At 41.3% G+C, this 11,897-nt stretch overlaps 2 protein-coding genes across 2 annotated transcripts; both read right to left on the bottom strand.

The window, feature by feature from the left end:
• Positions 1-1,780: 1,780 nt before the first annotated feature.
• LOC125813524 (uncharacterized) lies at positions 1,781-3,355 on the bottom strand. Its single transcript, XM_049493013.1, has one exon. It carries the CDS (start codon positions 3,353-3,355, stop codon positions 1,781-1,783), a length of 1,575 nt encoding a protein of 524 aa, XP_049348970.1.
• Positions 3,356-3,957: 602 nt separating this feature from the next.
• LOC125813523 (uncharacterized) lies at positions 3,958-5,055 on the bottom strand. Its single transcript, XM_049493012.1, has one exon. The coding sequence runs from the start codon at positions 5,053-5,055 to the stop codon at positions 3,958-3,960; it is 1,098 nt and encodes a 365-aa protein (XP_049348969.1).
• Between the last annotated feature and the right edge of the window lie 6,842 nt (positions 5,056-11,897).

Here is an 11,897-nt window from a genome sequence, read left to right as displayed (position 1 = left end):
TTACTAGCACAACGATTCTTCCAAAGGTTCCAACAAATGAATAATGGTGTCGCTTGTAGTAACAGCTTGTGTGCTTCATTGTTATACTTCGTTGACCACCATTGTATGATGAGTTGAGTAATAGAGCTGTGATCTGTGATGATTCCAGCAGCATCTGCAAAGCTTCTCCACACATATGTCGCGAACTATCCGATGTTGAATATGTGCTCTATCGTGTCGAGGCCAGACCTGTTACAACAGCAAAAACAGCTTGTTGGCTCAATGCCAAAGCTAGTTAGTTTTTCATTAGTAGGGAGTTTGCCTCTTAGTGTTCTCCACAAAATAAATGAAATTTTAAAAGGGATACACTTATGCCAAATGAATGAGTTAAAATTGGTCTTGGTCCTCTTTTCTCTGATCCCGTTCCAGGCAGATGAACAGCTGAAGTTCCCATCCATGCATGGTTTCCATATTGCTAAGTCTGGGAGGTCCTGCTGGTTGGAGAGTTCTGTGGAGAGAATGCTGGCCAGCTGACTGTTAGGTGCTTGTTGTAGAAGCTTGTTCCAGTTCCACTGTCCATCAAGTCGAAAGTCTGCCACTGTGGTGTTGTTGAATCTGTTGCTATTGGTAGAGTAATGAGACAGAGGTCCAATGCCCAGCCAATTATCCCACCAAAAAGAGCAGTTGCCAGAGTTGAGCTTCCATTGAATGTGTTTTTCGACTTGAAGTTTGTTGTGCATAAGATGTTTCCATGTCAGTGACTCCCCTGTATCCCATTTCTTACTAATTGGGTTAGACCTTTGGCAATATTTAGCCTTCAAAAAATCCCCCCAAAGAGTTTGTTTGGATCTAAAGATCCACCATTGTTTGTATTGGGAGGCTAAACACACATCTTTGAGGTTCCTCATACCAACACCCCCTTCATCGTACGAGAAGCTTAAATTTTTTCATGAAGACCAGTGATATTTTTTCCTCTCATTCCTCCATCCCCAAAAGAAGTCGGTCGTAATGCTTTGGATCTGCCTGAGGACAGTGACTGGAGGTGTTATTGAGGCTAATAGGTAAATAGGTAGGGAATGTAAAACATGCTTGACAAGGATTACTCTACCACCATAACTTAAAAGCTTAGTCTGCCATCCTGTGATCCTGCATAAAACTTTGTTAATATGGTCAGAAAAATAAATAATCGTAGGTCTACCAACAAATAGAGGGCAGCCAAGATAGGTGATAGGGCCCTCCTTTCGCCTGAAACCTGTGATTCTTTTGATTCTGTCCTTTGTGATATTGAATGCACTCGAGTGAACCATGAAGTGGCTTTTCTCGGTGTTAACTGATTGGCCTGAGGACTGCTCATAGGACTGGAGAGTTTGCATGATAGCTGCAGTGTTTTCTGTCTTCCTGAGGTGAAGAGGATAATATCATCCGCAAAGCCTAAATGATTCACTTGGGGCCCTCTAGGCTCCATGAAGAAACCATGGTATTCGGGGTTGTTGTACAACCTGTTCAGAGATCTGGACAGTACCTCTGCACCTAAAATAAATAGGGCAGGAGATAACGGATCACCTTGCTTGAGTCCTCTCGTGGATTGAAAGAAACCATGTCTTTTCCCATTGTCAATAATAGAGTACCAATTGTTAGCCATGATTCTCCAAATCATATCGATAAGAACTTCATCAAATCCCATCCTTCGTAGCACCAAACATATATAAGACCAAGACACCCTGTCATACGCTTTAGCCATATCCAATTTAATAATAGCATTGCTTCCAATATTAGGTTTCTTAATTTGGTGGATAATTTCTTAGGCCAGCATAATATTTTCTGAACTACTTCTCCCTTTGACGAACCCCGACTGATTAAGGGAAACCAAACTAGGTAGAATAGGACTTAGTCTAGAACTTACTAGCTTAGATATAATCTTACTAGTGAAGTTGCTTAGACTAATGGGCCTGAATTCTGAAAGTTTGTTAGGATTTTTCACCTTAGGGAGGAGCACAATGCAAGAGTGAGAGAAATACTTGGGAATCATTTGACCACAAAAGAATGCATGAGTTACACCAAAAAGGTCATGTTTGATAATGTGCCAACACTTTTGAAAAAAGTATCCATTCATCCCATCAGGACCTGCTGCAGAGTTGGGGTTCATGAAGAATACTACTTCCTTCAACTCTTCCAGATTAGGCATAGCAGTAAGTCCAACATTTTGTTCCTGGGTGACCATCTGTGGTATACAGTCCAGGACATCCTCATTTATGATTTTGTTATCTCCTGTGAAGATTTTCTGGAAATGGTCGCAGGCAGCTTCAGCAATAACCTCATCTCCCTGTATCCATTCCCCATCCTCCCTGATAATTTTATGAATGAAAATCCTTCGTCTTCTTCCCCTTATCAGGGAATGGAAATATTTTGTATTGCAGTCACCTTCCTTGAACCACTGCAACTGTGTTTTTTGTTTCAAAATGGAGTCTTTTATCTTCAAGAATTTGATATACCTAGCATTGAGTTCATGAAGTATAGTTATATTACTCTCACTTGGATCTTGAATCAGCTGCTTCTCCATTGTTTTGACCTTCTCCTCAAAATCCCTGACTTTAGCAAAAATATCCCCAAACTCCTCTCTGGACCAGTTGCTAAGAGTGTTGGACAATCTCTTCAGTTTCTGATGAAATTTGCACATGTTGTTACCCTCAACATTCCTGTCCCAGTAGGCTTTAACAATATCAAGGAAATTAGGTTGGTCAGTCCAGCAATTAAGAAATTTAAAATATTTGATCTGATCATCTTCCCTAGCATTCATTTCCATCAATAGAGGGCAGTGATCTGACCCTACTGAAGGTAGATGGGTGATAGTAGTCTGAGGCATCTTTTCCAGCCAGGCATCAGTAACTAGAGCTCTGTCCAGTCTTTTCCAAACTCTCTGTTGTATACCCCTGTTGTTGGACCAGGTAAATTTCTGTCCACTGAAGCCTAAATCTATAAGACCATAGGCCTCAATAATAGCAATGAATTCAAGACTTTTTCTCATGTTGTAAGGAACCCCTCCCAGTTTTTCTTCAATAGAAGTAATAACATTGTAGTCTCCCACAGAACACCAAGGCCTATCAATATCAGCAGATTGATGTAACATCCTATCCCATAAAGGCCTTCTGAGATGGTCTTTACATTTGGCATACACAAAAGTGGTGGTGAAGTGGTTTTGGAGTTCATTATGCCTAAATTCACAGGTAATTTGTTGTTCATCCTCCTCTAGAACTACACAATCAATGTCCATGTTCCAAAAGAGCCAGATTTTACCATTGCAATTGCTCACACCATGATCCATAGCTAACTGATTTTTGGCACTTTGAATGTTAGTATTGTCCGAGAAAGGTTCCATGATGGCAATGATAGATAATTGATGCATCTTCTTGAGCATTTTGAGTCTTTCAATTACACCTTGGGTGTTGATCCCCCTCACATTCCAAATAATTGTATTAATCATTGAAATGATGGGGATGTAAACAGCCTAGTGTTTGGTCTGCCAGCAGTGACAGTGTTGATATCCTGAACATGGAATTTGAATCTCTCATGGTGTAACCCTCTAGGTGATAGTCCCTGACTATTAGCCACCTGTTGAATTTCCTCTGCAAAGTCTTTATCTGGATGAGGACTAAATTCTCTAATAAGAAGCTCACTAGTCTCATCATCCTCATCAGGATCTTTGAGGGATTGATTATCCACATCCGGTTCATCCTCTGAATTATCAACTGCATATTCATCTATTATAGGGCCTGTGTTCAGCTGACACTTTGCAGACCTGTCATCAGGAGGGACCTTAATTGGAGAGCTCATGTATTGGGTTTGTAAAGGGGTAATATCCATGCCCAAGTGTTCATCAACCATAATGAACTTCTTGCAAACTTCCCCTTCTTTTTGTTGTTCCCCCTGTTGGACATTATCCTGATGTATGCTCTGTCTTTTTTTTGCAGCCTCTCTCTTTTACTTACTGGGTTTGTTCTTGCTTTTGGGAGCATTTCCTTGGTTGCTAGTGCTTGATTTGGTTCCCATATCTTTTGCCATGGCTCCTTTGTTCTGTTTATCTGCAGTTCCTGCCCTTACTTGCTGCTTTTCTTTATTATTTTCAGTACTAATCAGATTCCTTGGCCCTGACTGTACCTGTTGATGTGTCTGTTGGTGAAGCTGGACAGTAGTGGCAGCAAGGGCTCTAAGGTCAGGACTATGGTCAAGGTGTGTACCCTCATGCATAACATGAGACAAATTCCCCCCTTTGGACCCCTTTTCCTGCAGGTTAGTGTGGCTCTCCTGACATCCCCCTTCCATCCCTCCTTCAACTTCAACATCACCATTAGAAATTAAAATATTGGGGTTTGTGGGAATTGGGAGCATTGAGTCAATACCTGTGTTCTTGTTATTTGCTTGGATTTCTGTTTGCAAGATTTGTTCTTTTTGGTTGTGGTATGCTTTCGACTTGCTTTGCGAATCTTGTGTTGCTTTCCCTTCATTGCTGTTGTGTCCCTGAGTATCTTGAGACTGTTTTTCCTGCATGCTAAGGTTAGAAAAAAGATTATGATTAGAAGTATTATGTATACCTTTTTGCTGAGTTGTGAGCTGTGGTTGATCTCTTGGCACTTTGTTCTTTGGTGAGGTAGGTCTCCACACTGCCTTCTGTGTTTTCTCCTCTTGTGGTTTGTTGTTTTTTCTTCTTGACACTTGCCATTCTTCTTCCTTTTGCTGTTCAGGTGTGTTCCCTTCTTTGGTGTTTCGATGTTGTTGTTCCTCTTGCTCCATTGTCCTGACTTGTCTATGCTCATTTCCTTGCTGCCCCTGTTCACTCTTACTTATATTTTTCATCTCTGCACCTAATTCTTTTCTACGTTTGAGGTCTTCATCTCTTATTTTGAAATTGCAATCGCCTATCATATGACCTTGATGCTTGCAGTAGGCACAGTAGGGAGGGATATTTTCATATTTGATTGGTTGCCATCTCCCTCTGGTGAGGTCCTCCTCATCCAAGCCTATCCAAACGTGTCGAGGTCTAGTTTTGGTGAGGTCTACTTGGACTTTAACCTTGGCCATACTAGCTCTAGTTCAGTTAATGGATGCTGGATCTAAGTAGAGAACTTTGCTCACTGATTCCAGCAGGGGTGTGATGAACTTTTTCTTGAAGCAGTGCCATGGTAGACCTGGAAGCAGTACCCATATGGGAACAATGGGTATTTCTTCCTCAGGCTTAAAGTTGGGGGTCCAGGCTTGTATTCTCATGAGTTTGCCCTCAATGGTCATTCGTTGTTGTGTCCATACCGTGTTATAGTCCAATTCATTTTCCAAATCAATAAATACATGCCTAGCATTATATTGTGCAATATTGACCCCCCATTCAGTTGAGTTTGTAAGATGAAACTCTTCCTGATGAGTTCTATCTTTGGCATGGTGGTACTGAACTTACCTATAAGGGTATATTTGCAATCCACGGCTAACTTGTTCATGAAATCATCCATGTCATAGATCACAACAGGCTGGCCTTGTTTAGTAGTGTGCTTGGGTGGAACAAGTTCAATAGGAATGGTCTGCGTAGCATGGATTTGCCTGAGCCTAGCAACTAGAGTTTGCACCACAGTGTAGGGAGCAGGTTCGACACTTGGGACCTTTTTGGTATTTTGGTTCTCGTTGGAAGTGTTGGGCTCTTTGGACTGGTTGGGTTGTTGGATTTGCTGGTTCTGCTGGTTAGAACTGGTATGCCTATCAAAATTGCTAGAAAGTTTTGGGAAGTCCCTATGTAGCTGCTTGGTTCAGTATTCCTTCCATGTTCAGTTGGTTGAGCTAAATTTTTTCCTCCCACTTTATTTTGGTGTCCATTTTCCTACTGTTGTGAGTCATTATTTCCTTTACCAGTTTCCTGCTCATCCCTCATTATACTCTTTTGCCCATTGGCACTCTCGATCACATGATCATCACTACTAATCCAGTTAATAATATTTTTACTAGAGTTAGAATTAAAGGACTTACCTGCCTGAGTGCTCTCCACGTTTAGTTTTTTGCTCAAGGGAGCGATATTTGCTTGCTGATGTTCCTGCAAGGAGCCATGAGACAGTACATTGTTAAGCGTAGGATTCATACCTGGTTCTGATTGTCCTCCATTGCTGGGAATTATGTCTACTGGTTTCACTCCAAAAGAGAAGTGTGATGAGTTTTCCACATCAATGACTTCCGAATTAGTAGAACTTGTCATGTCCAGGTGATCATTTTGGCACTGTGAAACTCACGTAGCAGCTTGTGGAACTTCCATCTCCATTTGTTGGTTCCCTAAAGTATTGTGACCTTGCTTTTGACCATTAGGCCCTGCTTGGTCATGGGAAAAAGTTTCTTGTTGTTGTTCTTCAAGTCTGCAGCTATGTTCATCCGGTTTAGTTTGTGAATTGGTTTTATATTTGAGGGAACTCGTTGGGATCTTATTCTGGCTATGTTCTTGAACTAATTTTGTGGATATGTTGGTCAGATGGACCTCCTCGTCCAACGAGCAGTTGCCTCCAGTGGCGCCGTTGTCATCTTCGACTGCTTGCTTACCGGATTTCATGTCGTCGGTGATTTGACCGGCCAATTTACTTGGGCTTGGTATGGGACGCACCTCTTCACCAGGTGAACAAACCCCAGTGGTCAATTCGCCGTGAAAATGGTGGGAAGCTGGATGAATTTGAAGGCGCAGCTCCGGTGAATTTGCGTCGATTTCTCCAAAATTCGCCTCGCCAAATCTCACAATTGGCTCAATAGAATCATGTGAAATCGCGATGTTCATCGCCTCAGTATTTCACGATTTCGTAGAGTTGTAGGATGAATTAGATGAAGCTTCTTGGTGGGTTTTGTTCGTCTCCTCAGAGCGCCTCAGATGGCTTTGGTCCGGCGGCCTGAAAAAGGCTCACCGGCGGTGCACGCGCCATTCCAGCAGATGAAGTAGCCATTGGGACTGTAGTAGGTGTGCAGATATTTTGAGAGAGTCCCGCGTAAAGAGAGAAATTAGAGAGAGAAAAGAATTAGGAAATGAGGAAGTGATGGTTGTAGAGTTTAAGGTTTAGGGTTTAGGGTTTACGTTTAGGGTGTAGGATTTTGGGTTTAGGATTAAGGGTTGAGGGTTATGGATTAAGGTTTAGGGTTTATGGTTTAGGGTTAGGGTTTAGGGTTAGGATTTAGGGTTTTGAGTTTAGGATTTAGGGTTTAGGGTTCTAGGTTATGGGTTTAGGGTTTAGGGGTTAGGATTTAGTGTTTAGGGGTTAACATTTTGGGTTTATGGCTTAAGTTTACATTCACCTGGTCATCACTACTACTAAGACTAACCTCTTCTCTACAGGCATTAGAGTGAGAAGACTTACCTGCTTGAGTGTAATCTCTATTCTGATTTCTACTTTCTGAGTTGTTTTTTATTGTCTGCTGCTCCTGCATATGATCATTACCAAATTCATTAGTATAATTAATTGCTTTACCTGCTCTTTGGTGTCCACCAATGCTAGTTCTTGTATCCGTTAGTTTAAATCCAAATGAGAATTGAGATGAACTACCAACTTCAATCACTTCCAACGAAATAGATTGTGAATTGCCAAGTTGATCATTTAGGTCCTGACTTATTCTTGTAGCTCCATGCTTTGAATTCTTCTCTATTTTTTGTTGTTCTATTGCGTGTTGGTCCTGTTTTTGACCATTTGTACCTTCACAATCTTGGGAACAAGTCCCCTGTTGTTCTTCTTCAGGTCTGCATTTGAGTTCTTCATCCTCAACTTGTCTACTGGTTGCCAAATTCACTAAACTCGCCTGAATTTCATCCTGGTTATGTTCTTGAGCTATATTGATGGTTATATTGGCATGGTGGACCTCCTCATCCATAGAATAAGTTCCCCTAGTAGCGCCGCCTTCACCCTGCAGCTTTTCGGTTGCTTGCTCACCGGAATTCTTGTCGCCGGAGATTGGACGGTCCATTCTACTTGAAATTGCAGTGATATGTGTCTCTTCACCAGTTGAATAAACCCCAGTGTTCAAATCGCCATGAAATTGGTGGGACGGTGGACGAATTTGATGGCGCGCGCATCTTAGACTTTTTTTTGGCGAAGGTCCCAGAGATCGCCTCATCAGTTCTCTCAATTGGCAAGATGGAATCACTTGATTTTTCAGTATATTGTAGCCCTTGAGTAGTAGAATCATTCCCTCTAAACAACTTTGGATGAATCAACCTATCGCGACCTGGAGAAATAATTTTTTGAATCCCGTCCAGCTCCCTCTCTGAATTCGCGATCTGTATCGCCTCATTGTTTCGCAAATTCGTGGAGTTGTAGGATGAATTAGGTGTTGATTGTTAGTGGGTTTTGTTCGTCTTCTCCAGGCGCCTCCGATGGCTTTGGTCCGGCGGCCTGTAAAGGCTCCCCAGCGGCTCACGCACCATTCCGGCTGAAGAGCTAGCCGTTAAAGCTATAGCTGCTGTATAATTTTGAGAGAGTTCCCCTAGAGAGGGAAATTAGAGAGAGAAAAAAAATTGAAAAATGGGAAAGCGCTGAGGTTGAGGGTTGAGGGTTTAGTATTTAGGGTTTAGGGTTTAGGGTTGAGGATTTAGGATTAGGGTTTAGGATTTAGGGGTTAGGGTTTAGGGTTTAGGGTTTAGGATTTAGGGTTTAGGGTTTATTATTTAGAAATTAGGATTTATGATTTAGGATTTAGTGTTTATGATTTAGGTTTTGGGTTTTGAGTTACGATTTAGAGTATAGGATTAAGGGTTTACGGTTTAGGGTTTAGGGTTTAAGGTTGGAGTTTAGAGTTTTTGGTTTTGGGTTTAGGTTTAGGTTTTAGGGTTTAGAGTTTAGAGTATAGGATTAAGGGTTTAGGGTTTAGTGTTTAGGGTTAAAGGTTAGGATTTAGAGTTTGGGGTTTAGGGTTTAGTGTTTAAGGTTAGGTTTTAGGGTTTAGGATTTAAAGTTTAACGTTTATAATTTAGAATTTAGGGCTTAGGATTTAGGGTTTAGGGTTTAAGATTATGGTTTAGGATTTAGGGTTAGGGTTTAGGGTTTAGGATATAAGGTTTAAGGTTAGTGTTTCGAGTAAGGGTTTAGGGTTAGTATTTAGGGTTTAGGGTTTAGGGTTAGGGTTTAGGTTTAGGGTTTAGGTTTAGGGTTTAGGGTTTAACGTTTAGGGTTTAGGGTTTAGGATTTAAGGTTTAGGGTTTAGGTTTAGAGTTTAGAGTTTAGGGTTTAAGGGTTTAGGGTTTTAAATTTAGGGTTTAGGGTTTATGGTTTAGTGTTTTGAGCTTTAGGGTTTATTGCTTAGAGTTTAGGGTTAAAAGTTTAGTGTTTAGTGTTTTAGTTTTAGGGTTTTGATGTTAGGGTTTTTGGTTTGGTGCTTTAAGGTTTAGGGTTAAGGATTTAGGGTTTAGGGTTTAGAGTTTAGGATTTATGGTATAGTGTTTTGGCTTAGCTTTTAGGATTTAGGGTTTAGGGTTTGAGATTTAGATTTTATGGTTTTGGGTTTTAGGTTTGGATATAGGGTTTAGGGTTATGGTTTAGGATTTGAGGTTTAGGGTTTAGGGTTTAGAGTTTAGGATTTAAGGTTTAGGGTTTACGGTTTACGATTTGGATTTAGTATTTAGGGATTTGGTTTAGGGTTTGTGATTAGGGTTTAGGGTTTAGCGTTCAGGGTTAGGGTTTAGGGTTTAGGGTTTTGGGTTTAATGTTTAAGGTTAAGGTTTAGGGTTTAGGATAATGGTTTAAGGTTAGGATTTAGGGTTAGGGTTTAGGGTTTAGTGTTTAGGGTTAGTGTTTAGGGTTTAAGGTTATAGTTTAGGGTTTAGCGTTTAGAGCTTAGCATTTAGGGTTTAAGGTTTAGGGTTTGGATTTAATGTTTAGGGTTTAGGATTTAGGGTTTAGGGTTTAAGGTTTTAGCTTAGTGTTTAGGTTTTAAAGTTTAGGATTTAGGGTTTAAGGTTTAGGGTTTTGGGTTTAGGGTTTGGATTTAGTGTTTAGGGTTTTGGTTTAGGGTTTTTTTTTTTTCTTTATTTTAACGACCCTTGGGGGGGTCAGGGGCTTAGCTACACCCCCAGGCCTTACCATATATAAAAACAAAAATATACAAGGCGGGGGACATAAACCTTACCTCCACTTAATGGTGGTATAAGAGTTGGTAGCCTACTAAGTACCTTTAGTAGGTTCTCCCACTCTTTCCCAAACTAGTTAGGGCCTATCATCTATGCACCTATGTGAGAGGACTCCTCTCGATACAAGGAATCTAGGAAAAACATAAATTAGGGAGACTCTCCCTTTACAAAAGAGACTACGCTATGCTAATCTATCAAGGGAAAGTCTATATGGGGATGACAGATGGATCATCTAATAGAGGAAGATAAGTCCTGAAGTAGTTTTGGCTCCTTCATAGGTCCTTAATACATTATGAATGGATCATGGGGGTTCCTTAATGCGCTTCAACTTTCGTCTTCTGAAGCTGGCTCTTTCTGCCAGGTCCTACTGGAGGTATGCTGATGTTAATTTAGGGAGCTGCTGGATGTTGAAGAAAAGCTGGGGAGTGGTCAGCTGGTGACTGTGTTTGGAGAGTGAGTCTGCGACAAAATTGGCTTCTCGGAGAGTATGCATGCATTTGAAGTGTGTGAATTGAGTGGTGAGATGTTGAAGCTTGTGCACCTGGGATGATATCGACCATGGTGCTACTGTGCTGCTCACAAGCCAGTCTACTAGAAGTTGAGAGTCAACTTCGAGGATTACCTTCTTATAATTCAAATGTATACACCATGATAAGCCAAATATAGCCGCTTCAATCTCAGCTTGGTTGTTCGTTCCTTTACCTAAAGGAGCTGAAAAGGCAAAAATAATATCTCCAAAATGATTCCTAAGAATCCCGCCTGCACCTGTGCTTCCCGGATTGGACAGTGCACTCCCATCAGTGTTTAATTTAGTCCATCTGTCCGGGGGTTTGATCCACCGGACAACAGTCACCTTGATGTCGTGGGTACACTTCTCAATGAGTGTGCATAGCTTGCTCCATTCCCATGGCCAGGATATATAGGGGAAGACTGTATGTAGCAGTTTGACGGTGTCTAAAATCACAAGATGTTTGACCCTTGCCATGTTGGACTGTTTTCCCCCATACTTTTTAGCACACCTATTTTTCCATAAATTCCAACAAATAAAGATTGGAGTAGATTGTAGGATGAGTTTGTGTGCTTCATTGTTAGGATTCGAACTTCACCACCTCATAATCATGTTTCTTAGAGGTAGGGGATCAGTTTGAATACCCAACGCAATTGCAAAAAACTTCCATACATTCTTGGCAAAGTTTCCTGAATTAAAGATATGTTTGATGGTATCTGTACCTGGAGAGTGACAGCAGTGGCATTCACTAGGCTCAATTCCAAAACTTGCAAGCTTCTCATTAGTAGGGAGTTTTCCCCTGACTGCTCTCCAAAGCAAAAAGGAACATTTGAAAGGGATATTTTTTTGCCAACTATAGGTGTTGATCTTGGTTTTTTCCCTTTTTTCTCTAATGCAGTTCCACGCAGAAGACACAGAGAACTGGCCACTGGTGTTAGGAGTCCAAACTGCCAGATCAGGCTGTCCATTTTGAAGGTGTAGCTGAGTAGAGAGGATACTATGAACCTGGCATGGAGGGGCAATCTGGAGCACCTTATTCATGTTCCATTGACCTTCCTCGATAAATTCAGAGACTGATTCGTTGTTGAACCTATTGCTAGCAGAGGTGTAGTGAGATAAGGAGCCTACACCTAACCAGTTATCCCACCAAAAGGAGCAAGACCCATTTCTGATTTTCCATTGAATGTGGCTCTCCACCGTGTGTTTGTTCTTCATCATCAATTTCCAAGCTTGGGATTCCCCAGTGTCCCATTTTTTACTTATGGGATTGGATCTTTGGCAATATTT

The sequence above is a fragment of the Solanum verrucosum genome, unplaced genomic scaffold (assembly GCF_900185275.1).
Source record: "Solanum verrucosum unplaced genomic scaffold, falcon-dt-bn FXZP01000134.1, whole genome shotgun sequence".
In the NCBI taxonomy this organism is placed as follows: Eukaryota; Viridiplantae; Streptophyta; class Magnoliopsida; order Solanales; family Solanaceae; genus Solanum; species Solanum verrucosum.
The sequence above is the reverse complement of the archived record's forward strand: the minus strand, read 5'-3'. Positions and strand labels throughout refer to the sequence as shown.

What these genes read in the sequence shown, in the direction of transcription:
- LOC125813524 (XM_049493013.1), bottom strand. Translation starts at nt 3,355, where the DNA reads ATGGAACCTTTCTCGGACAATACTAACATTCAAAGTGCCAAAAATCAG.
- LOC125813523 (XM_049493012.1), bottom strand. Translation starts at nt 5,055, where the DNA reads ATGGCCAAGGTTAAAGTCCAAGTAGACCTCACCAAAACTAGACCTCGA.